This window comes from Spodoptera frugiperda, chromosome 28 (genome assembly GCF_023101765.2).
Source record: "Spodoptera frugiperda isolate SF20-4 chromosome 28, AGI-APGP_CSIRO_Sfru_2.0, whole genome shotgun sequence".
In the NCBI taxonomy this organism is placed as follows: Eukaryota; Metazoa; Arthropoda; class Insecta; order Lepidoptera; family Noctuidae; genus Spodoptera; species Spodoptera frugiperda.
The window spans coordinates 3142403-3166409 of NC_064239.1; the positions used below are offsets into that span (position 1 = coordinate 3142403).

At 36.5% G+C, this 24007-nt stretch overlaps 1 protein-coding gene across 4 annotated transcripts in view; it reads right to left on the reverse strand.

Annotated features, from left to right (window-relative positions):
* Positions 1-12453, reverse strand: part of LOC118264900 (neuroendocrine protein 7B2) — a 28006-nt gene extending 15553 nt beyond the window's left edge. The window contains exon 1 of one of the 4 annotated variants that reach the window (XM_035577544.2): positions 12309-12453. Coding sequence is in view for 1 of the 4 variants with exons in the window: in XM_035577540.2 (XP_035433433.1) it covers positions 8448-8509 (62 nt within the window). In the remaining 3 variants the exon portion in view is untranslated. Of the gene's footprint in view, positions 1-3647; positions 3939-5129; positions 5246-8447; positions 8531-12308 lie in introns of those variants that run through there. The other 3 variants (XM_035577540.2, XM_035577545.2, XM_035577542.2) reach the window with 3 other exon arrangements.
* Positions 12454-24007: the final 11554 nt, after the last annotated feature.

A 24007-nucleotide genomic window follows, 5' to 3' on the forward strand; every position in this document is an offset into this window, starting at 1 on the left:
TAAGAAATCTTTAAATGAATGAGTGCGGAAGTTAACGTGTATTGTACAAAAAATCTTTCCCGAATAAAACTACAATGTAATTGCAAATAGTGACAAAGACCGTTACATTCTACAAATACAAATAACATGACACAAATGTTTGTAACGGCTATGAAAATTGAGGGGAGGGACGATCGTGTCGGTTCATTAAGATTTATCAACACTTCGCAGTCCGCGCGTAGTTAGTACGCGCCATTAATTCATGTCATCTAAGTCACAGATTGTAGTCAACAATGCGAACTAGAAATAGTTTTGATTGATGTTTATTTATAGCTGTTGTAATAAAGATAAGAGATAAAAATGTAACGGCTAACATCTTAAATAGCTGAAAGATTGAGGTGCTCCGCAAATTATTATTATATTGTGTGATGTCACCAAAAAGTTTTCATGTAAAATGTTGCCAAGAGGTACACCAACTTTTTTGTTTTTTTGACAAATTATATTTGTTAGTCAAAATTGTGTGTTCTACCATTGTCCGAAAGTAGTAATATGATTTGTACGCAATAAATGTAACTAAAGCTTATTGCTGTAAATTAATTTGCTGCTTTGTGTAATAAGTGGATTTTTAAAACTTTTTAAGACTAATTGCAATGCCTACCTTATCAAAAAACGTTATTATTCAAGAAGAATGTAAGTTTTGTTTCCACTCGTTCGTTGTAAGTTACTTGTGAACTTACGTCATATCTATCTGTGATAATGATAATTTTGTTAAGTTCACTTTGACGTCATTACGTTTTATCAAAGCTATTACAAATGCAAATAAGTTTCATCGAAGAAAAATACGAAGATCTCAGATATCAGTATTATAATTCAACACAAGTTACTTTTAATATCAAAAATTCATACAATGCTCGTTGTTATGAGGCCATAAAATTATATCACCTTTTAATCTTAATTAAAGGAAAATCTTAGACTGATGTTTCCTTAACACATTGAACGCCGTGGTGGTCACCGGTGACCGACGTTAGCGGAGGATTTGCCTTCAACAGTTTTCTATTGGCAGTCACAGACTTAAACAAAAACGTGTAAGAACAAAAGCAAATAATGTTTGAATCAACAACTTCATATGTTGAAAACCATCTTATATTCCATAAACGAAACGATAAGTATTTCTAAAAAAATATTCACTTCAACAAAATATTATAAAAAAAACTTATCATAAATTGCAAGTTACATAACAGTTGAACATTATTTCCAACAAAGATGGCTGCCAGCTACCGAGGGGTGAGACGCGGGGTGAAGGGGCTGCGAGAGGGGAGGGGGTACAGACATGTCCTAGGAACTATGTAAGCTCTATTTTCATCTGCGCAGAACACAACCAAAACCCAAACTGCGCAGGTCTAGACCGAATCGATAAAATCTAGGCACCGTACCTGTAGCTAGAATAAGTCTATCTATGTTATACATATAATTGTATATTATACCTTCGTAATTGGCACTTAAATGTAGACTATATCTTTATTATCTCTCCAACGATTAAGTTATTAAATTCCAAGATACTTTGTACAAATTACGAAATTGCTGTTATTAAAATCCTGTTTGAATAAGTCCTGATAAAAAGCACTTTATAAACATTGTTAAGTGTGCGTGGCATTATTTATTATTCAATAATAGAAGTTATTTCATATAATTTGACGTGGTGGTCATATAAATCAAATGTTGAATTGATAATGGATCAATTAGGTGAATATGGAATTGGAAGGATTTGCATAGCTTGTGTTGTGGACTGAATTGTTTGTTGTAAGTTTTGTTTTAATATACCGTAGCGTTGTGTAGGACAGAGTGAGGCTACCGGAGGCCCAATTACCTCTTCTTCCCAATCTTCCCTTAAATTCCCAACTCCCAAAAAGTCGGCAACGTACTTGTAACGTTTCTGGCGCCGATTGCTTACCGCGATTGCTTATTAGGTGATCCGGCTGCTCGTTTACCGGCTTATACCATAAAAAAGTAATTTGCTTACTATTTGCTCGGATGTAATTAGGGAACTGTTGTAGATTTTGTTTGTAATAAACTTGAACCACTAGGCGAAAAACATTATGGAAAAAATTATGTAGCGGAGGCTCAGATCTAGATAAGTTACCTTGTAAAAAAATCTACATTAAAACATACGTACTCGTCACTTAACATGTCTATCATTACCGCAAGAGTTTATTTTCACTAAATCCACATTTCACCAAACAAGGATGAATGGGCGATCCCATTATACAAGAGGGCAAGTCTATTATCATAATAAACCGTCGCCTCAACTTGTTGCGCTCAAGACGAACATTTCAGCATCTTTCATCACTTCAGAGCTTTCCCAACTATCGATCGAGCTATTTTGAGCGCTATTACCCGGTGATAGAGTGGAAAATCGGTTGCGTGGTTGTTAGAGGCCAATGGGTATCGCGCAGGCGCGAAGATTTTCTAGATGATTCTCTATGTAAAGGTTTATTAAGAGGCTATTACGTTTTATTGTTTATGGACATGATTTTATGGAGTTTTCCGTTGTTTTCGAGAAGGAAGTGGCTATAGAGATAGGCTTAGAGTGATGATAGACACATATGTATGTGGGCACGTATATATAAGTAAGTTTAAGGCTTTGTCTCCTGGGGAAAGACATCACAAAGAGAGGCCACGTGTTATAGTACTTTTTTTAAAATATGTAATTGATTATCTCGTTAAGACGTTTAATATTAAAAAAAAAAACAGTTACTTAAGAAAGAAAAATATAACTTACAGGCCTTCGACGCACTTTGACTAAACTTGCCACTATTATAATTATAGCCACTGCAAGGTACATTATCACTATTTAACACAAATTATAAAACATTATTATAAAACTCACTTGTAGTATAAACATTTTATCAAAATTAATAATTAACGAATTTAATATAATAAAGTTATAGTCCGATAAAACATGATTAAATAAGCCACAATTATTACTAAAAGCACTAATATACTCTTCCACATCCGTGTGAACTGTTAGGAAGCGCGATACAACTGTATGCAACCCCTTGCATCCCTTTTTCAGGACCGAAACGTCCTTTCCGTAAACGTCCGTTCGATTTTCAGCCTTATAACCGTTATCATACATCTTGATTTACTGTGCCGTCTCGTTAGAGGCTTGTGAGTAACGCGCAGGCGCGGGAAGCTGCATTCGATTCGGTTATTTATAGCTACGTAGAAAATCAAAGGTGAAAAGACTACCCCTTCCTATGTTTTACGTCGTGCGTATGGAAAATTCTGGAATCATAGGTCAATTTTGTAGGTATTTTTGGCATGGTATTGATGAATAAGGTGTAAAATGTTAGGTGGAAAAGTTAGAGGAATCTTGCTGCTGCGCAATGTGTTAAGGGTTCCGTACGGAATTCCGTGTGGAACATTTATTTGTGTGGTCAATAAATTGGTGCACGGATCTTAGTTTTGGTGGGTGTGATTATATGTGCGTCTGAGAGTATAGAAAAATAAAACGTACAGGGCAGGGTTTGGCTTAAATAAAAAAAGCTTAGTTAAACTTTACAATCAAAATTAAATTAACATATTAATCACAAAGGAAAATCTGATAATAAGATAAATTATAGTATGGAAATTGTTAAAAAAGTGTAATTAATGAATGCGTCACTTACGTGGATCCGTAGTAAACTCGCTATAATCACGATCAAGCAGAGTGCAAAATACATGAAAACGTTTTTGAGAAAATTTTCCCGAAACGAACGCGAGTTTAGGACAAGATGGCGGATCTACGATTCACTTGAAATTCCGGAAAAAACCGAGTACCCGATATTGCAACGCGAATAACTCACGAACCGGCTACAGCCAGCTAATCAAAGACTTAAATCAATCTCTATCACTTTAAAGATAAAGTCCTTTATGCAACGACGTTATCAAGCGGAGGCTGAAGCGGAACTGTTGCATAGAATGACGTCGCGTCCATTGCACAGCCTTCTTTCAGGAACCGGGAATCGCAGCTCGTTCGCAGGGCAGTTTGAGCTTTATAGTCTAGGTCATAAAGGTTGATGTTGTGTGGTAGTTTGTTAGAGGCCAGTGTGCATCGCGCAGGCGCTAGTAGCTGCATTGGTACCTACATTTCAGCTTTGGCTGGGTCTAGTGTCCCTGACAGAATATTGATTTATAGTTTCAATTTATAGCACGCAATATGATGGCGATGGAGCTTTCTGGACATTTTTACATATATACATACATAGACTATATTGATAGTTTAAAAAAACATTTTCAAATGCACTTTTTTTAGGCTCTGTAGACTTGTAATTTTTGGCAGCAATAATAACAAGAGGCTTTTTTGAGGGGGGAAAATTTTCAGGGGGAAACATAGTCTAATGTCTTCTCCCGCCTTGGGCGCGGTGAGAGGGAGTGTCAGACTCTGTAGGACCGTTCCTACTCCTGCTTTGAGTTGGAGCCCCGGGAGCCAACGACAAGAATTTTAAGGTGCTAAGGATCTAAGTAAATGGGGTTAAGGAGATGTTACGCCATTTGATATCAATATTGGTCGAGGTCATCATAACATATTAGAAGCTCAAGTCGTCACCAAGATTGGTGCAATTTGGGACTAATGCTTTTTTAAGTAATAATTTCCTTTCTGTGTATCATAAGTTACGGGCAATTAAAAATGAACTATTCTAAAGCATAAACGTAAACTTCGATGAAATAGGTATAAACATTTTTAATAATATGAAACTTCCAATTTTTACAATTGAAAAGTCATAATTTTGGAGGTTGAAATAAAATATTAAAATTATAAAAAAATATTAATTTAAAAATCCGAAAGCCTAAAATAATTTCTAATTAAGATTAACCTACTACTCTCAATAAATTTTGGTGGTGGTTGGAATTTACAAATATGAAAATCTATTACTAAAAAATATTAATTACTAACCGAAACTTTTTTAAATAATTATGTTTAGGAATTTAATTTGTATGTAATACTCAAATACAAGATTTAATACCGAAACTTGAAAATTTTAATAGTGGTGTAAAGAAAATAGTAGCAAGGTCAAAGAGGATTGCACAACGTTAAGCTCTAAGAAGACTTGAGACGTCAAAACTGAAATAAAGCACCCTGTACATACGACTTATAACTAAATACTCACAATCTTTTTGATGAGAGAGCTCACGGGAGACGCACTATCAAAATGATCTCTTATTTTTGTTTGTTTATAAAAAATACTAAACAAAATATTATTAATTTTGAATATTTTTTTCCATATTATCACTTCAATATTACTAGAAATTAAAAAAAAGAAAAGAAAAAATAAACAAATTTAAAATTCAAATTCCGAATTTGCGACTTCCTAAGTGGAGAGTGACCGTGAAACTAGGGGTGCAATCTCATCGGACGCGATGTTCTAGAGCAAATGTCCGCGATATTGCTTCTCCATCGCGAATGTAACTTTAATGCGATTGAATAGGGTTGAGTTTTGTATGCAGTCGTGTTAGAAGCCTATGTGCACCGCGCAGGCGTGCGATGCAATTGATTGATGCTTTTAATAGATAGCTTTGGCCGGACTTTTGAGACCTAAATGATATATGAAATGGTTTTCTTTCTTTGTTCTGTATTTCGTTTGTTTATGTGACTCTATAATATATAAAATATCATAGCTTTTATAGTCACTGATTGCTTTGGTGATAGTTTAAATATAATTATGAGAAGAAAGAAATAGAATATGGGATTATCAAAAACAAATGATCAGCAGTCGCATTTGCGAACACTCGACCAACGAGGAGGTTAAAATCAATTTATTTATTTATTTTACACTTTATGTACATTATACAAAAGTGGACTTCCTGACGGCGGTTTTCCTGATAAAAACAGATTTCTAAAATAACTTCTAATTACGTCTCTGCCAATCCAATTAAAAGAGTCTTAACGAGCACTCCTAAAAATAAAAAAATCCTACAGCACAGAGATCAAAGGGGGACGCAATTATGAACATGTACAAATTACACCCTTTGTCTCGATGAGGGGATCTTCCCCTCGGTATCCATTTTGTCAAGGTCAGACAAGGGGATGCAAGGGGCTGTTTGTTTGGGAAAGGGTGAGCTCAAGGTCAAAGAGATTTTCTGTTGCAAATGCTATCCGTGTGTTGAGGGGTGAATTGATTTTTGGTGGTTATTAAGTATCATTTGTATTGTTGTTTCATGTTTTTCATAGATTTTTTCAAATTTTCAGATGTTACAAGGTTTGGACACTAGGAGGCTTGCACATTCGTGTGAAAGTATTAGGTATAATATGTAGGTCATCGAAATCAGCTACGTCTTAAAAATGGATATAAAAGAAAATGAGTAAAATAACAACTATGTACGGTATCTATTACGTAGGTTAAGTCACTTTATTTTTGTTTACAAATTCATAGAAAATAATCTACGATAGAAAAAGTAATCAATGATTGTATCTAGCTTTCTATTTCAATAACCAATTTATTTCATAAAAAGACTTTTGTTCAAATCAAGAAGAAAATCCTACATTTTCTTTTCGCTTCAATAACTGTTGAATGTCATTCTGAAGGTCACAACGCCGGCCCGCTCCAAAGCTTCAACCGGGAAACGCATTCAACACATTTGTGACACACTAAACTTTAAAGCAACTACATAGGGTTGAGATTCCTATGCTACAATGTTAGAAGCCTTTATGCACAGCGCAGGCGTGCAGTTCATGTAATAAATAAATAAATAGAGCTACGACTGGGGACTTAAATAGAGTCGAGGGAATTATTGATTTCTTGTGTACCTGGCGAAGCTTCGATGAAATCGTAATAATTGATGAATAATGGTAAAAGTACAGGTATACTATCAATAATCTATAATTAATTGAAACAATGTGACAATGCACTTTATTGTTTAACTTTTTAAGCCCAAAATCGATAGGAGACATTTTTCACAACTTTTATTTTCCCTGTGGATGTCATAAGAGCCTAAGGAATTTCATATTTGACAGAGTTCGGGGCAGTGGTGTTTGATAAACCGAATTTTTTAGGCTACGAACTCCTACCATTTAGTATGTAGAAGAGAATCATAGTCCAGCAATGGACTTCCACTTTGTAATAAAGTGTAATTTGACTTCTTAGGTATAATAAGTCGTATCCGGAGCTGCGGACTACCTAGCGGGTTTACCGGTGCTCCGGCTCAAAAAGCAGGAGTAGGAACGGGGTGGTTTTTAGTCAGTAAGAGTCTGACATTCCCTCCCGCCTCGCCCAAGGCGAAAGAAGCCATTGGATAATTTTCTCCCCTTTAAAAAGGTATAATAAGTCGTGGTGGGTTTAAGACGCCCGCTTCACATCTCAAGACGCAACAGGCGTCTTCTCTAGCGTGCAAAGTAATTAATTCAAGCATTGGTGCTATTTTAGACTTTATTACCTTAAGTTAAGGCTTTATGTTTGTTGTTTCTTGTTTTATGATTAGGGCCTTATTTTATCTTTGTTTGAAAACATTTGCTATTTTACTATTGGCGGATTAAGTAAGCTTATTTATTTATTTACATTTCTGGTATCAAAACCAGGTAATTTGAAAAACATGAAAAAACAAGCAAAAGCAAACCTTAACACTAACAAAATAAGTATGACTTACATGAATCCTGAGCAAACTCGCAATGATAATGATGAGACAAAGCGCCAAATACATGGAAACGTTCTAGAAATTACTAATGAAGAAATGGAAACTTTAAAGGATTAAACAAAAATGAATTTTAATTACTGATTGTTAGAGTTAATATCAGTTTGCAGCCTATGCAAGTCGAACGCCGTCGCGCAACTATTGTGCACCTGAAGTAGCGTCCTGTGTTCAGACTTCCTTTAAAGACCTACCATCTGATAACCGATTGTTCGATATTTAACTTTAAATGGTATTGCATTGAGTTGAATCTTGTATGCACGTGTGTTAGATGCCTATGGCTAGGGCGCAGGCGCGAGTTTGTGAGTGATTGGTACTTAGTAATTATTTATTTTATAGGTTTGTTGAAAGGTTTACGATGAAAATAGTATATGTTTTGTGAGGGTCGATAGCAGATTTCTATGGAAAATCGTGGATCCATATATTATGGAATGCAAATAACAGTTTGAGGTTGAGTTTAATATGTTTTTCCCGCTCATTTACGAAGTTATGTAGTTCTTTAGGAAAACAAAGAGAAAATTTGTGTAAGTGTCTATGAATATTGTGTTCTATTAAGTAGTCCTCGAAGGGCTGGATCATGGGTGTACATAATACCGTATGTACAAATTTCATTGAGGTATTTCTGAAAGTTTTCAAAAAAATTACCAATATTTGTCCGACGCGGGAATCAAATCCTAGACCCACGCCTCGGCAGTTACTGCCTCTCAACCAACAAGGCAGCTAAGTATATATTATGTGGTCGGGAAGTTTGGTGGGTGTTATTTATGTATGTAATGTACTAGTGTTATGTATCAAGTACTTACTTTTCAGCAAAAATCTTGTAATTTTTCTCAGAAGATTTGCTTTTAAGGTAATGTATGCACATGGTGACCGAAAATAAGATTTGTAATATTATTACTCTCACTTCTTATTCTTCCTCAGTCCAGTTATAAATGAACATAAAAAAATGTTTAATCGTCACTATGATGCCTTTAATTAATTTAAAAAAGAAGTAACTTCCAAAAGCGAATATAAAACAACAAATGAAAAAGAACCGTTTTTCCAAAACAAGACAGAAATTATAGTCTATTGGCACTATACCATTCATTTACACAGATTTTCCAGACCGAGTTACAACATATACCAATTTGAACTTTAAATTCTATAGAAATAAGGTTCTCAATCAATTAAAAGCGCCGCAGTCTATGCTGACGCAAGGGACGCACGGAACTGTTGCGCGATGACGCTCGCTCTATGCAAGGGATGAAAAATGAGGATGCATTTGACCTAGTTTCTCAATATTGGACTTTATGCTCTCAGTCATAAAGTTCAAATTTGTATGAAATGATGTTAGAGGCCCGTGAAAAGAGCGCATGCGTGCGTTTGGTCTAGGTCAGATAGAATTCTAAGGAAATCTGGAATGGGGAAATTAAAGGTGAAAGCAAGGGCAAATTAGTGTTATATTGTTAAGAGTGGGTATTTTTTAAACAAAACCTCGCGAGCGTCATTTAAAAAAATAAACAAACAAACATATTAACTTCTGTTATGAGTCTTTAAGCCAAAGGACCACCGACGTTAGACCACCACAGATGGGACCCAGTAGGGCTGATGCCGACCCAGAGCTGCGGACTGCCTAGGGGATTACCGAGGCTCCGGCTCGAAAATCAGGAGTAGCAACGGGGTGGTTTTAGTCAGTAAGAATCTGACACTCCCTCTCGCCTCGTCTAAGGCAGGAGAAGGCAAAAAATTGTTGCCGTGTGGTGAAGGCAAGAGTCACACTAAATTAACTAAAAATAACGCTGCTCATGAGGAAGAGTCCGTCTGTGACTCGAAAGTAGTAGAGCTTTTCTCAGTATATTTACGTGAGTAAACCGTTATTTTGAGGTAATTATTTTATATTTAGTCATTAAACATGCACGAGTTTTTAATATTTCGCATTTGCATTCATTCACATTATAAGTATATACTAGTTTTCTATGCGTTGCTTTCCCTGTATAAAAGGATGTTTTTCTAAGGTAGGTTTCCTGTAAGAATATTGGGATAAAAATGTTCTACGTTTTCCCTAGGTAGTGAGGTGTTCAATGACGAAAGAATATTTTAATAAATAAGTAGTTTGGAAGCCTATTCAATGGATTCAAACAATCAACAATCAAATCTTCTCTTTATGGTTACGTATTAATACAGAACCGACCTTTCCTATTTAGATTAGATTGAGGAAGGTTCCGAAGTTATCAACATGGATTTTCCACGCACAGTACCCTTAGTACGAGCTCTCTCGGCTCTCTGATTGGCAGGCTTAAATGAAATCAACCAATCAGGGCACCATCGCGTCCTGGTTTCGATCTCGTTAACCGTAAAACAAACTCCTCGCTTAGATACTTTTGAAAGCTTAGAATGGAATTAAAAAATGAAAATACGGTAGCCGGTTGCCCAGCAACTGCACCAACCATCATTCGATTTATGAATTATTTCGTAAATAACACCTTGTCTGAGTTATATTTTTAATACCTTAGTTAAACACAAAGAAAGAAAGAACAAATGTGGTAGAACATTTTCTAAGAAAGCAATCTTATAAATTTCGTAGCACTGACATTTCGTAGCGCTACGACGCCTACGCACATCCTCCAATGACTTTGAGCATTACTGAAGAATATTAAAAAAATATGTTTTCCTTTGTCCTCCTTAATAAAGAGAGGGTCTGTACGTCAAAGAAAAATGAGGCCTTTTATATAATAGCTAATATATTTGTTCTTTGTATGAGAATAAAAAGAAATTGAGTATTCTGCTTTATTTTGTGATTACAGCTCATATTAAGAAACTGCTTTTATTTTTAATTTTTGCCTGAATAGTAATTACAACTTTTTCAGTCCTTTGTAAGATACTTTATAACTGACTTGAAAAAAGGAGGTCCTCAGTTTTACCTGTATGTATGCGCGTATTATGTTTGTGCGCGATTGTCCTGCGTTTGGCTAAAGCGATTTTATTTTTCAGACTCAGAAAAAAGTTATAGGGACGTAAGAAAAATGTAAACAATAATAACTTAATAAAAAAATAATTATTGTTAATTTTAAGATCTTGTATGTAACGACTTAGATCTGATGTTTCTCATCTATTGGTTGTTGTACATGATATGTATATTGGTACGTAATATATTGGTATGTATGGTTGAGTTGTCGCAACTGTGACTACTGAATAAGAAAGGTTTTGATTGAAGTCAAAAAAAAGTCTTTCAAAATCTGGAGGGCTGTTTCTATTTAGTCATCATAAATTAAGTAATAAATAGTAATAAATTTACTACTTTTGAAAATTAAAGACATAATATAATATAATCGTTGAACGAGAGAAGAAAAAAAATCATCTCATAGTGCCAGCTGTTAGATAAGCAGGTCTGTAAATACGCGACCTTTCTTAAAATGACCTTTCGGCCTTCTGGAAATAAGATCTAAGATCGTGAAGTAATTGCTGAAGATTTCTTTATAAGCGTGGGCTTTCTAGTTTATCTAACTGAAAGTTTTGGGAGTTACGAGCGTTTTGTTAAAACAATAAGGTTCATTTTTGCTTAAAACATTGAGTACGTAAATTTAGATATTTTCGGTTAGCAAATGTTTGTCTTTAGTTAATTCATAACGTACAATAAGTAATACACTTTGTCTTAGCTGTTTTATAGTCAACATCAATAGCCCATAATGATAGTTCCTATCTGCCAATGGCCTCATAGGCAAATCCTCGAGCAACACCTGAGTAGGCTAACGTTAGACGGTTGGATCAAGAGCCTGATGCAGAAGGTAGTACTTCTGGACACGGCGCGTATTGTCAGGAAATTCCTCTCTCTTGAGCCCTGACCGCCGGTAGCTTGGATTTATCCCGTTACTGGTGGGCTACTGCTTTTTATACTTTTTAATGTTTTTTCTTCTAATTAAATATTTAAAAATGTAATCAACAAGTATGGCAAATAAATAAATGGAAATTCCTATGCTAAACTACATAATCTTGTTCGAGTCTGTTCTCGACATAAGAGAAATTCCACTAATCCTCTCATACAGTATTTTCACTATCAGCAAAAAGGACAGATAAGAAAAGAAATAATTAGTTCTGAACAAATACAGTCAGTGACAAACAGAACTTGCATTGTTGTTGCTGCGTTCTGCGCATGACACCTGGCAACGTGGCACTAAGTACTGTGCAACATGTGGTTGGTACACTACCTGTGTCAATGCAGCCAATAAAGTCATATTTCATAAAGGTTTCAAACACAACGTTATTACTTTCATGAAGTTAAATAATGTTACGTTATTCATAGTGTATAAAAAGTAGAGAGGCCTATAAATTATTTCTTTGTTCGCAAGTGAATTGAAGTGAAAAGCGAAAGAGTATACGATGAACAAAACACGTTTGAAAGGAATAAAGCATATTATTGAAATACACAAAATAAGCTCAAAAATTATTATCGATCCCCTAAAAATCGTGAGTGACTTCATCGATTACTTATCAAATAGTATCAATGACACATTTAATTCTATTTGCATTTTGATAACGAAGTGATACATGTAACAGTCACGTGGATGCATAACACATAGGAAAATCAATAACATCAACCTTTACACACATATACATGCCTTGAACTTGAGTGCCACCAGTCAGGAAGAAAAGCAGTGCTTTACGGTTAAATAAAAAAAACGACTTACATGAATTCTGACCAAACTTGCTATAATAATTATTAGCGCCACTGCAAGATACATGCACTCCTTTTAAAACGGTCTCTTTAATGCAATTTGATCACATAGTCCGTACACGGGTAAATTGCTTTCGTACTCACCGATTTGGTAGAACCGGCCGAATGAGTCGGAGTTGACACGCTGCCGGGTCGATGGGCCCGCGCAAGCGCCCTGCAGACAACTACGCAGGTGATTTTCGACGTGACTGTACTTTGTATGGCGAAGTGGAAATTTTCTCGCCAGTTTTCTCCTGAAATGAGATCTTTTACTTTTTTTGTTATAGGAAAATGAACCTTATTTTTATTAAGTTTAGGTAATATAATGTTTTAAGGCCTAAGTGTAAGGTTCTTTTCAGTATTATACTGTAGACTATAAAACCGGGTTTTGTTACCCAATTTGTGTATGTTTGAACACGTGTTCTTAGGAAAATTTTGAAGGTCAATCAAATGCCTTACTTGATGGTAATGAGGGATAAATAATGCGTGTCGACTCGAATTAAGCTCTGCAGACGTAATTTGAATTTTGTAGGCGGATGATAAGATAACAATGCTTCTGAGTCGTGTTCATATTGTAAGTATTGAATAGTTTTTAATACTTCTTACGTACCTAACATAATGATGACATAATATTAAACAAATTATTCTCTAAAAGGGTAGTAGTAGGGTAGGCCAGAGAGGCGCATACATTTTTAAAAACTGATAAGCTGAACAAAAATTTGAGTGTCTAAAATCTATACGGCTAGACACTTAAGGAATGCGTAGAGTTGTAGCTTCGTTGTGTATCTTTTACCATTTATACCAAGGTGACTGCTCTGAAGAATTTTTTGGTCTGATACCTGCCGCGTCTTATTGCCTTCGATCTACACTACAGCACTTCCATCCCCATCATCACATCTGTAGGCTTCTCACGAGACTTTCTGCCTCGCACAGCAATACTGTGGAATGATCTGTCATCGGCGGTATTTCAGAACCGATATAAATTACGACCTTCAAACTTCAACAAAAGAACGTACTCCATTTTAAAAGGCCAGCAATGCACCTGCTCCTTTGGTCTTGCCAGGAGACCCGTCTGCTCGTATGCCTCGTATTTCATACCGACCGCCTATCATAAAAAAAAACTCGCTAGTTACGTCCACGGTTTTCACGCCTACAAACTTGGCTCCACACTAGATCTGATTACTTTTTGACAGTGCGAGCTATATGGTCTCGTCTTGGCAACATTTAACATGAAATGTTTTTGTGGGATAACATAGTTTAGAACGGGTTCTACATTAGTATAAGTTTTACCTAACAAAGAAGACGGCTATCAGACGAATCACGTTGGACGCTGGGAGATACACGTGATGAAGCCTGGATTGTAGCCGCTCACATTACGAAATCAATTTCTGGATAAAAACGTGACCTGAAGAAAAAGCTTCATATATTTATGTAACGTTATATAAGTGTAATGTCGTGGTGGCCCGGATGTTTAAGACTCTCGTTTCTCATGTATGAGGGTGCGGGTTCTAAACTTACCAACGGCAAGTACCAATATGACTTTTTCCGTGTGATATGTACTTTCTAAGATTATTTAGACACCACTGATATAGGTACAGTGAAAGAAAGAAAATTGTGAGGAAACCTGGGTTTGTTGAAGTTTGAAATCGCCAACCCGCAATGAGCAAGCGTGGTGATTAATGCTCAAACCTTCTCCGTGTGAGAAGAGCCTTTTAGTCAGCACTTATAGCCTGCTGTAGTGTAATATAACATCAATCCTTTTATTTAGGTAGGTATATTACGCCCACGCATGAGGGCGCGGGTTTTAAACTTACCAACGGCAAGTACCAATATGAGATTTTCTGAGTTTTTATGTACTTTCTAAGATTATTTAGACATTACTTACAAACGGTGAAAGAAAACATCGTGAGGAAAGCTGAGCTTATAATTTCTAATTATAAGTCTGAAATCACCAACCCGCATTTATCAAGCGTGGTGTTTAATGCTCATTAACGTTCTCCGTGGGAGAAGAGATAGGCCTTTGGTCAGCACTGGCCACTTCTACATATAACATCACTCTTTTCTATATGAAGATACACTTTGGAACGAGCACCTAGCTTCACTGACAGACAGAATGCCTAATTTAGGATTAATTGAAATAAATGCTTTGATTTTGAAACCTGTCATCATTATACCTGATACCCTTTACTTAGCGATCACATTCACGACCACTATATCAATGAGGAAGTTTCATACTTCGGTGCTTTGTTGTTTTCCTCTATGTCACTAGTATGGGAAAATATATTTATTGTGGTAAATTCTGATATCGTATTTCGGAACACATTAGGCGTGATGCGTGAATATTATGTTACATACTGAAATTGTCTGTATAGGGAGATAGGGGCTTGTGTCACGGGTTGGTTTGTATTGGTAGCTGTAGTTTTCGTAATGCCGGCAATTCTTCATCTTCTGCTTGATTTCTTCAGATTTTTTCTTCTTATGTTCTTAAAAATTCCACAAAAAATTATATAAATTAGTTGTCATTACAGAGCCAAACACATTAATACATTTTATTCATTCATCAACTAAATAAAACCTACGAATTACAAAAAATACTATCAGTATTTTGTTATTAGCGACATCTATGTAACGATTCCGGAACTAAATTTAGAATACAGCGTGTTCTATATACGTAGTTCAAATTAGAGCGAGTAGATGGCGTTACTAGCGACTCAGTGCTAGCTTTCTGAACTTTTCAGCCTGTATTGTAGAGTAAATTAGGGCTTCAATTAGTACTAAGGTATAGCGCATAGATGTCGTTTTAGTCTAGCATAGAATAAAAAAGTTTTTAAGTAAGTTCAAGAGGCTAATAAAGTTTATAATTAAGACATCAGGTATCTAATGGATTTTTTATGTAAATTGTTGAAGTCATGAAATATTTCTTCTGTAATAAAAATATTGATCTTGTTTCTTTATATAGCATGTTTTATAAAACTTTATAAAGTTTGTAATAAGTAATTAATTATGAAACCACTAAAAGCAAACTTGGTTAAAGTGCTTATTTTTCACAGCACTGTCGACTGTCAATATGTGCAATGTAACTGATTTCCACACATCAATTAATATAAAGGAAAAAGTAAAATTAAAAACATAATAATTAAACATATTAACGGATACGTGCCGTGCCGGGATGCCTCGCTAGTCTTACTATATGTATAAAATGCACCAGTACCTACCTACGTAATAAAGTTATTACAGCGGCGCTGTGTCTCGGGTTCAGTATTGAACATAAATTACGTCATACAGCTGCATATTACTATACATTACACTACTCTGATAATAAATTATTTTGTATGCAAAACGTTGGACATGTATAACTTTAAAGCTATTATTCTCTAAGAAGGTTAGATGAGTTTTTCTTACAGGAGACAAACTAAAATATCAGTTCAAGGCGGATAGTCATTTGGCGTGACAAATTAGAGGGGCTTTTTTAGGGGGTAAATCTTCCAATAACTTCTCTGACCTTGGGCGAGGTTAGAGGGAGTGTCAGACTCTTACTGACTAAAAACCATCCCGTTCCTACTCTTGCTTTTCGAGACGGAGCCCCGGTAACCCGCTAGGCAGTCCGCAGCTCCGCTAATTCTAGGTTGAAAGGATTTATTTAGCAGTGGACATCTTTCTTTGATTTTTGAACGGCTTTCAAGATTGTTCTGTGTTTTTTTTTTAATTAGGCACATAATATTCATTAGTCATCTATAAATCATTTTGCTCTAATTCATGTTAAGAATTAAAACATATTTTCTTATTTTTGAAAGCACTATTCATAAATAATTTCTCTTTCATAATTACTACTCTAATAATTTTCTACGAACATTTTCCAGCTACAACATTTACACAGGCATTGTCTAAACCACCGCTAACCTTCAAAACAGCAATCAGCAGTCTTCAATAACCAAGAATGATGTAACAGAATCTATTCAACAGAAATCTACACTTCACCGTTCAATTTAACATGGAATTCAATACACTAGCTAATTCATGCTTACCTGCCTACCGTGGTATAGACGTCGGCTATCAATATAGATGATAAATAGCGATACGGACAGACAGGACTATTGTCCGCGTGTCGGTTGCCTATATTGTGATGCTCAACTGGTAAATAATTACTTTATTGTGCGTGGACACTGGAGGCGAGGGTATTCGTCCAAGTGGTGATAGCTATTCAATAAAATTGTTTGGTGTAGAATATTGTTATGTGGTGTTGTAAATGGTAAAGGATTGGTTCTAAATATGCGTACAGCTATCATAAGATGGACAGTGGATTCCTCCGAAATTTTAATTGACCTAACTGCGATCTTCAAGTTGTCGCCCGGGATTATAGCGAAGTCTGTATTGAGGACGTATCCCGACTGATGACGATGATGTTAATGGTCAAGTCTAGGATTAGGTTCATCGTTTAGTTTATATTTTGTAGTATTATAGTTTGTCTCATCGGTTTAGGCAATTGGGAATTAATAGGCATGCTTGGCAATGTTAGAGTGTAAGCTCATAGAAAACTAGCCAATGTATTTTGTAATTTTGTACACCCGCTCTGTTGCATTCTGCTCCGCTCTTTTTGATCATGGTGTGATGTTTAATAACCTTCTTCGATAAATTAATTTTATAAAAAAATAATAATGTCAAATCGGACTTGTAGTTCTAGAGATTAGCGCGTTCAAATAAACATTTTGTAGTTCATAAGTTATTTATTTACTCTCCTGAAAATATATACAAATTCGAGCAAATAAGTAGTAGAAAAAAATACAAAATAACAATATTAGTTCTAATCAAAATACACACGGCAGAATAATTCCACTGCTCACATAATTTCTAATTTCCTAAAGCTAACGATACGATTATAATGATGTGTTCATATGCTTCAATGAATGAACGAATGAATGAATGAGTGAATGGTGAATGAAAGTGGGTGCTACTTAATAGCGGCCCATATCGGTGTGTTTCCAGCAGTCGGTCTTTTATTTTCTATTATGAACGAACACTGATGTGATGTGTAATGAGCGATCTTCCTAATTAATAGCTATTTAGGTACAAGGTGTTAATTAAGTAATTGTAGGGAAAATAACATATAAATTAATGATAATGGCTCTTTAATTTTAATACTTTAGTCTCGTGAAAGTTGAAAAACATAAAGCCAGTAAATATCATGATTTAGCTCATGGGATTGTCGACATGTGGGACGTAGATTCAGCAATCATTGTGCTGTTAGTCGTATCTGCCAATGATCTCGACCAACACCTGAGTAGGCTAACTTTAGACAGTTGGGTCAATGGGCTGATGCAGAAAACAGTGCTTCTGGACATGGTGTGTATTGTCCCGTAATTCTTCTCTTCCTCTTGAGCCCTGACTGTCGGTAGCTTGGATTTCTCCCGTTACCAGTGGGTTACAGTCTTTTATACCTATTTCTATTTTTTTAATAATTAAATATTTAGATATGGTGATATTGTCAAGTATGGTAAATAATATAAATACCTTTCTCCCCCGCCCTTCCCTTTTTTCACCCATCACATCTTGATTCACGTTATTGTTCTAGGTTTCTGTAAAAATCCCAAAGATTGTTTCTCATACTTATTGTATAAAATTCTACTAATGATATGGTGCACAAATGGAAAGTGTATTTACAAAAATGTTTTTGAAGAAGAGTTTTGTGAAGAGTTTCAATATATTTTAGACTAGCTTTTGCCCGCGACTTCGTTCGCGTGGAATAGTGACTTCCGGCAAATTTTTGGTTTTAACCACATAGTTCCCGATCTCGCGGGATCTCTTCAAAAATGAGATGTGGAAGATATTCCAGGGAACTCTTCAAAAATCAACATAATGAGCTCTGCGTTTGAATTTAATAGATGTATACTCACTTAGGGCATTGAAAAAATAGTTTAAAAACGGACTTTAACTAACTTAAAACTAAAGAAAGCTACGAATTACGAATTTATAACAATTAAAAAAGAAACTATATTACAACCTATCCTCTATGCTATAATAACCAAGCTTAAACTAAATAATTTAAAAGAAACGACTTAAATCTAATCTAATTAATTTATAAATTAGACTTACAATTTTATTAAAAAAACTAACTACAGTAACTACTAATAATCGATATCAAACTAAACCTACGTTAAATAGTTTAACCAAAAAACCAGGAAACCCCAACAAATAAACTTATTAATTGACAAATACAACGAAACCAATTTAGAATATACGAAACAGCAGGACCACTACAGACAAATAATCATACGACTGATAATACACTTTTTCTACGATAGTACCGAAGCGCTCGGCCGATACCCAACCAAATGAATGTAACGAAACCATAGCGCGATCTATTTCGATCCCAACGCTATCTATCGAGGATAAAGACAACTTGGATTATTTATTTATACTCCGTTCGGGCATTTTCTTTGTACTAAAAGTTTAATTATATTGATATTATTTTTTTCATACCTTTTTACTATTTATTTACTTTTTTTCGATGAATTAAAACAATAACATGAACCGAAGTCGTGTAACGATCGACATAGAATTATCTATACTCCGTTAGAGCATTTTCTTTGTACTAAATGTTTTATTATATTGATATCGAGGGGTAACGGGCTATTTGGTTTAAGCGATATTTTTGCAACTTTACAGGAGAGCCTTTTAAAGTTTGAAATTTCGAAATAAAATTCATAACAAAAAAACTTCTGCAGTTATTTAAACGGGGTAAACTGCATTGAAATTTAATTAAAAATATCTAGTTGTTGATGCTAATACCAAATAAAGCGGACCTTTATTTACAAAGATAAATGTCGCTTAATACAACGTGCCCTTTTTTAGAGACAGGAAAAACGATTTAAGTGACTTCATAACTACAACTGGCTACAGGGGAAAAAGTTAAGCGACAACGCATTCTATTTACGGAGTAAGCCAAAAGGTATGAAGTAACGAAACCCAAAATTAGTAGAAGCAAGCTATTTATCTTAACTACCAATTTAGATTCAAATGACTGTCAGGCTAAATTACTTATGTGACATATAACATTGAAATTGTAACGTTTAATGTTTATGGTTTATACATCTAAGACTATCAATGGCTGATAAAACAACCAGGATATTTTGCAATCACCGAAAATTTCAGGTGCTTACATTGAATAAATCTATACATATAATAAAATCGTAGAAAAGTGCTGTCTGTACATTGAAAATAAAAATAAAAAAAATAGCAGGGGTTATTGTTATGTCGATGTCGAACCCAAAAATGTAATTAACTTTTTTTTTGTCTGTTTGTCTGTTTGTCTGTTTGTCTGTTTGTCTGTTTGTCTGTTTGTCTGTTTGTCTGTTTGTCTGTTCGTCTGTGCGCGCTAATCTCAGAAACGGCTGATCCGAGTTGGATGCGGTTTTCACGAATATATTGTGGGATGCTTAAATTTACATTTAGTGTTTGTTTCATGTCAATCGGTTCATAAATAAAAAAGTTATGTCAAATTAAAGAATCACGTCGAACATTCTATGCTTATACCATTAATCTCCGCAACTATTTGACGGATTTGGTTGAAATTTGGTACAGATATAGTTTAGAACCTTAGAAAGGACATAGATATATATTTTATTTCAAAAATCAAAAAATAAAAATAAGAAATAAATTATTTATAAATAATTCTATGTCGATCGTTACACGACTTCGGTTCATATTATTGTTTTAATTCATCGAAAAAAAAAAAATAGTAAAAAGGTATGAAAAAAATAATATCAATATAATAAAACATTTAGTACAAAGAAAATGCTCTAACGGAGTATAGATAATTCTATGTCGATCGTTACACGACTTCGGTTCATGTTATTGTTTTAATTCATCGAAAAAAGTAAATAAATAGTAAAAAGGTATGAAAAAAATAATATCAATATAATTAAACTTTTAGTACAAAGAAAATGCCCGAACGGAGTATAAACAAATAATCCAAGTTGTCTTTACCCTCGATAGATGGCGTTGGGATCGAAATAGATCGCGCTATGGTTTCGTTACATTCATTTGGTTGGGTATCGGCCGAGCGCTTCGGTACTATCGTAGAAAATGTGTATTATCAGTCGTATGATTATTTGTCTGTAGTGGTCCTGCTGTTTCGTATATTCTAAATTGGTTTCGTTGTATTTGTCAATTAATAAGTTTATTTGTTGGGTTTTCCTGGTTTTTTGGTTAAACTATTTAACGTAGGTTTAGTTTGATATCGATTATTAGTAGTTACTGTAGTTAGTTTTTTTAATAAAATTGTAAGTCTAATTTATAAATTAATTAGATTAGATTTAAGTCGTTTCTTTTAAATTATTTAGTTTAAGCTTGGTTATTATAGCATAGAGATAGGTTGTAATATAGTTTCTTTTTTAATTGTTATAAATTCGTAATTCGTAGCTTTCTTTAGTTTTAAACTATTTTTTCAATGCCCTAAGTGAGTATACATCTATTAAATTCAAACGCAGAGCTCATTATGTTGATTTTTGAAGAGTTCCCTGGAATATCTTCCACATCTCATTTTTTAAGAGATCCCGCGAGATCGGGAACTATGTGGTTAAAACCAAAAATTTGCCGGAAGTCACTATTCCACGCGAACGAAGTCGCGGGCAATTAATAAATAAAGACACAACATAAATAATCAATCAAAGTATTTATTTAGAGTAATGCGGCGGATGTGGCGGTACAAGTCAGCAGATTGGGATGGGATGCGATCTTTCTTTGCATCCTATCCTTGGCGGCCTGTTTGCTTCTCATCCAGTGATCCGTCAGCTTGTGCGGATGCCGTAGCCGGGGTGCTGCGTCAGGGCATGGAATACTACATCCCATTCTCGGACGCAGCATCTATCGGTGGCACTCGTCCATGGTTTGATGCCGACTGCGGACGTGCTAAGGCGCGAAAGCATGCGGCATACTTGGCATGGGCGGATGCCAGGCGCCGTAAGGCTGGCGACACTCCTCAGAAGAAGAGAGCCTTCAACCGGGCTGCCAAGTCATGCAAAAAGGCATTGCGGATGGCTCGGTTCAACCACATTGGCTGAATAGGGAACAAACTGGCTTCCTACCCAGCGGGCAGTAAAGCGTTCTGGTCCCTGGCCAAGGCGGTTGAATCGAACTTCTGCCGCCCCTCACTACCGCCTCTCCTGGGGTCTGACGGGACGCTGGCTCACACCGCAGTAGAGAAAGCGAACTTGTTTGCTTCTCTATTTGCGGAGTCTTCACGTCTTGATACTGGTGGCGCTATACCTCCTTCTCTACATAACGTATGCGAGACGAAAATGTCCAAAATTCGCATCCGACAGAAGGAGGTATAGGTGTATAAGACGTTGCGTAATCTCGACGTGAACAAGGCCAGTGGACCCGACGGAATCCCAGCCGTAGTTTTAAAAACCTGTGCGCCTGAGTTGTCTCCAATCCTGACACGTCTGTTTCGCCTTTCCTTGGAGACGGGTCAAGTGCCGGTTGCATGGAAGCTGGCCAACGTGCAGCCTGTGCCCAAAAAGGGTAGTCGTCCCGACCCTAATAATTACCGACCTATCTCGGTCACGTCCATACTCTGCAAGAGTATGGAACGTGTGCTTAACAACAGGCTCCTGGCATACCTTGAAGGTAACGACCTCCTCAGCGATCGGCAGTATGGGTTTCGCCGCAACCGATGTACTGGGGACCTTCTTGCGTATGCCACTCACATTTGGAGCGAGGCCATCGAGAAGCACGGGGAGGCATTAGCGGTCTCGCTCGATATATCAAAGGCCTTTGATAGGGTGTGGCACGACAGCCTTATCGGCAAGCTTCCTGCATATGGACTTCCCGCTGATCTGTGCAAATGGATTGCAGACTTTTTTTTTTATGGGGCTTGCCGGTAATCGAGCAGACGTATTACCTGATGGTAAGCAATCGCCGCCGCCCATGGACACTTGAAACACCAGAGGCTTTACAAGTGCGTTACCGGCTTTTTGGGAGTTAGGAATTTAAGGGTTGTTGTTCGGGAATGGGGATGGGGAAGATTGGGAAGAGGGGAATTGGGCCTCCGGTAACCTCACTCACACAACGAAACACAACGCAAGCGTTGTTTCACGTCGGTTTTCTGTGAGGCCTTCCTTGACTTCCTGAGGGATCGGTCAATTCGAGTAGTCATCGATGGCTGCTCGTCTGACCAATTTGGCATCAACGCCGGAGTTCCTCAGGGGTCAGTACTTTCAGCAACGCTCTTTTTGCTGCACATCAACGACCTGCTTAAGCCCGGTATCTTTGGGTATGCAGATGACAGCACAGTTGTTGAAAGGTATGTGTCCGATGCGCGGACTAGCGGAACACTGATCCAGTCTCTAAGAGAATCCATGGTCGAACGGTTGAACTCGTCCTTGAAGGCGGTCTCCGATTGGGGAGACGCCAACTTGGTCAAGTTCAACGCTACCAAAACCCAGGCGTGTCTATTCTCTGCTAAACGGAGTCAATTTCCGCTGGCTCCTACTTTCCGAAATGTATCTGTTCCAGTATCGGATCATCTAGAGCTTCTTGGCGTAACTCTATCGCCAACGCTAAACTTCGGCTCTTATATAGAGTCAAAGGCGCATCTGGCTGGTAGGAAGTTGGGTATCCTCTCGAAGGTGAGACGGTACTTCACACCGAAACAACTGCTGAGCCTGTACCAAGCGCAGGTTCGGTCATGTATGGAGTACTGTTCTCACCTTTGGGACGGCTCGGCTAAATACCAGCTGGATGCGCTCGAACACATTGAAAGGCGTGCCAAGAAGCTCATCAATGATGATACGCTTGTGGAGGCCCGGCTTCAAAGTCTTGAACACAGGCGCAAGGTCGCAAGCCTTTCCGTTTTTTACCGGATACATTTCGGAGAGTGTGCGGGGGAATTGCATTTGCACAACTTGATTCCTCCTAGTCCTTTCCGTCATCGAACCACAAGACAATCGGCGAGGCGCCACCGCTTCATGGTGGATATCCCACCCACACGCACGAAGCGCTTCGCTTCAAGCTTCCTTGTGCGAACTGCTAGGGAGTGGAACTCCTTACCGGAGTCTGTGTTTCCTGATGGGTATAACCTGGGTGTCTTCAAAGCCCGAGTGAATAGGTTGCTTATGGGCAGACGTGCTCCATCGTAGGCCACATCATCACTTACCATCAGGTGAGATAGCGGCCAAACGTCGTCCCATTTAACAATAAAAAATAAAAAAATATTATTACAACAGTCTCACTAGGAACATCAATTATACTAATTTACTTTTCAGTCTTAATCAGCAAAATTAGGTACATTAGTATTTTGTATGATAATTAAGTAAAATCAGCCTCAATGTAGGAACATCAACTATAATTATTTATTAGCTATTCATTCAGTAGGTACTTGAGATCAGTTTTCATAAAACTTTCTAAAATTATAAAACACAGCTGATGCCGATAATAGTCATAAGTAATTAAAAGTAACGTAGGTATTTATCATTTTCTTCGACTATGTCCTCTATATCAGTATCTAGTAAAACTTCTTTGGTATTACTTTGTTGGAGATTTAAATATTCTTTATGAAATATCTTGGGTATAACCCCAGTGTCGCACAATTTCTTTAAGTCCATGTATTTGGCTTTGGTTATCGGTAAACTTGAAATATATCTACGATTGATTTTGGTGTGCGCGCGTCACATC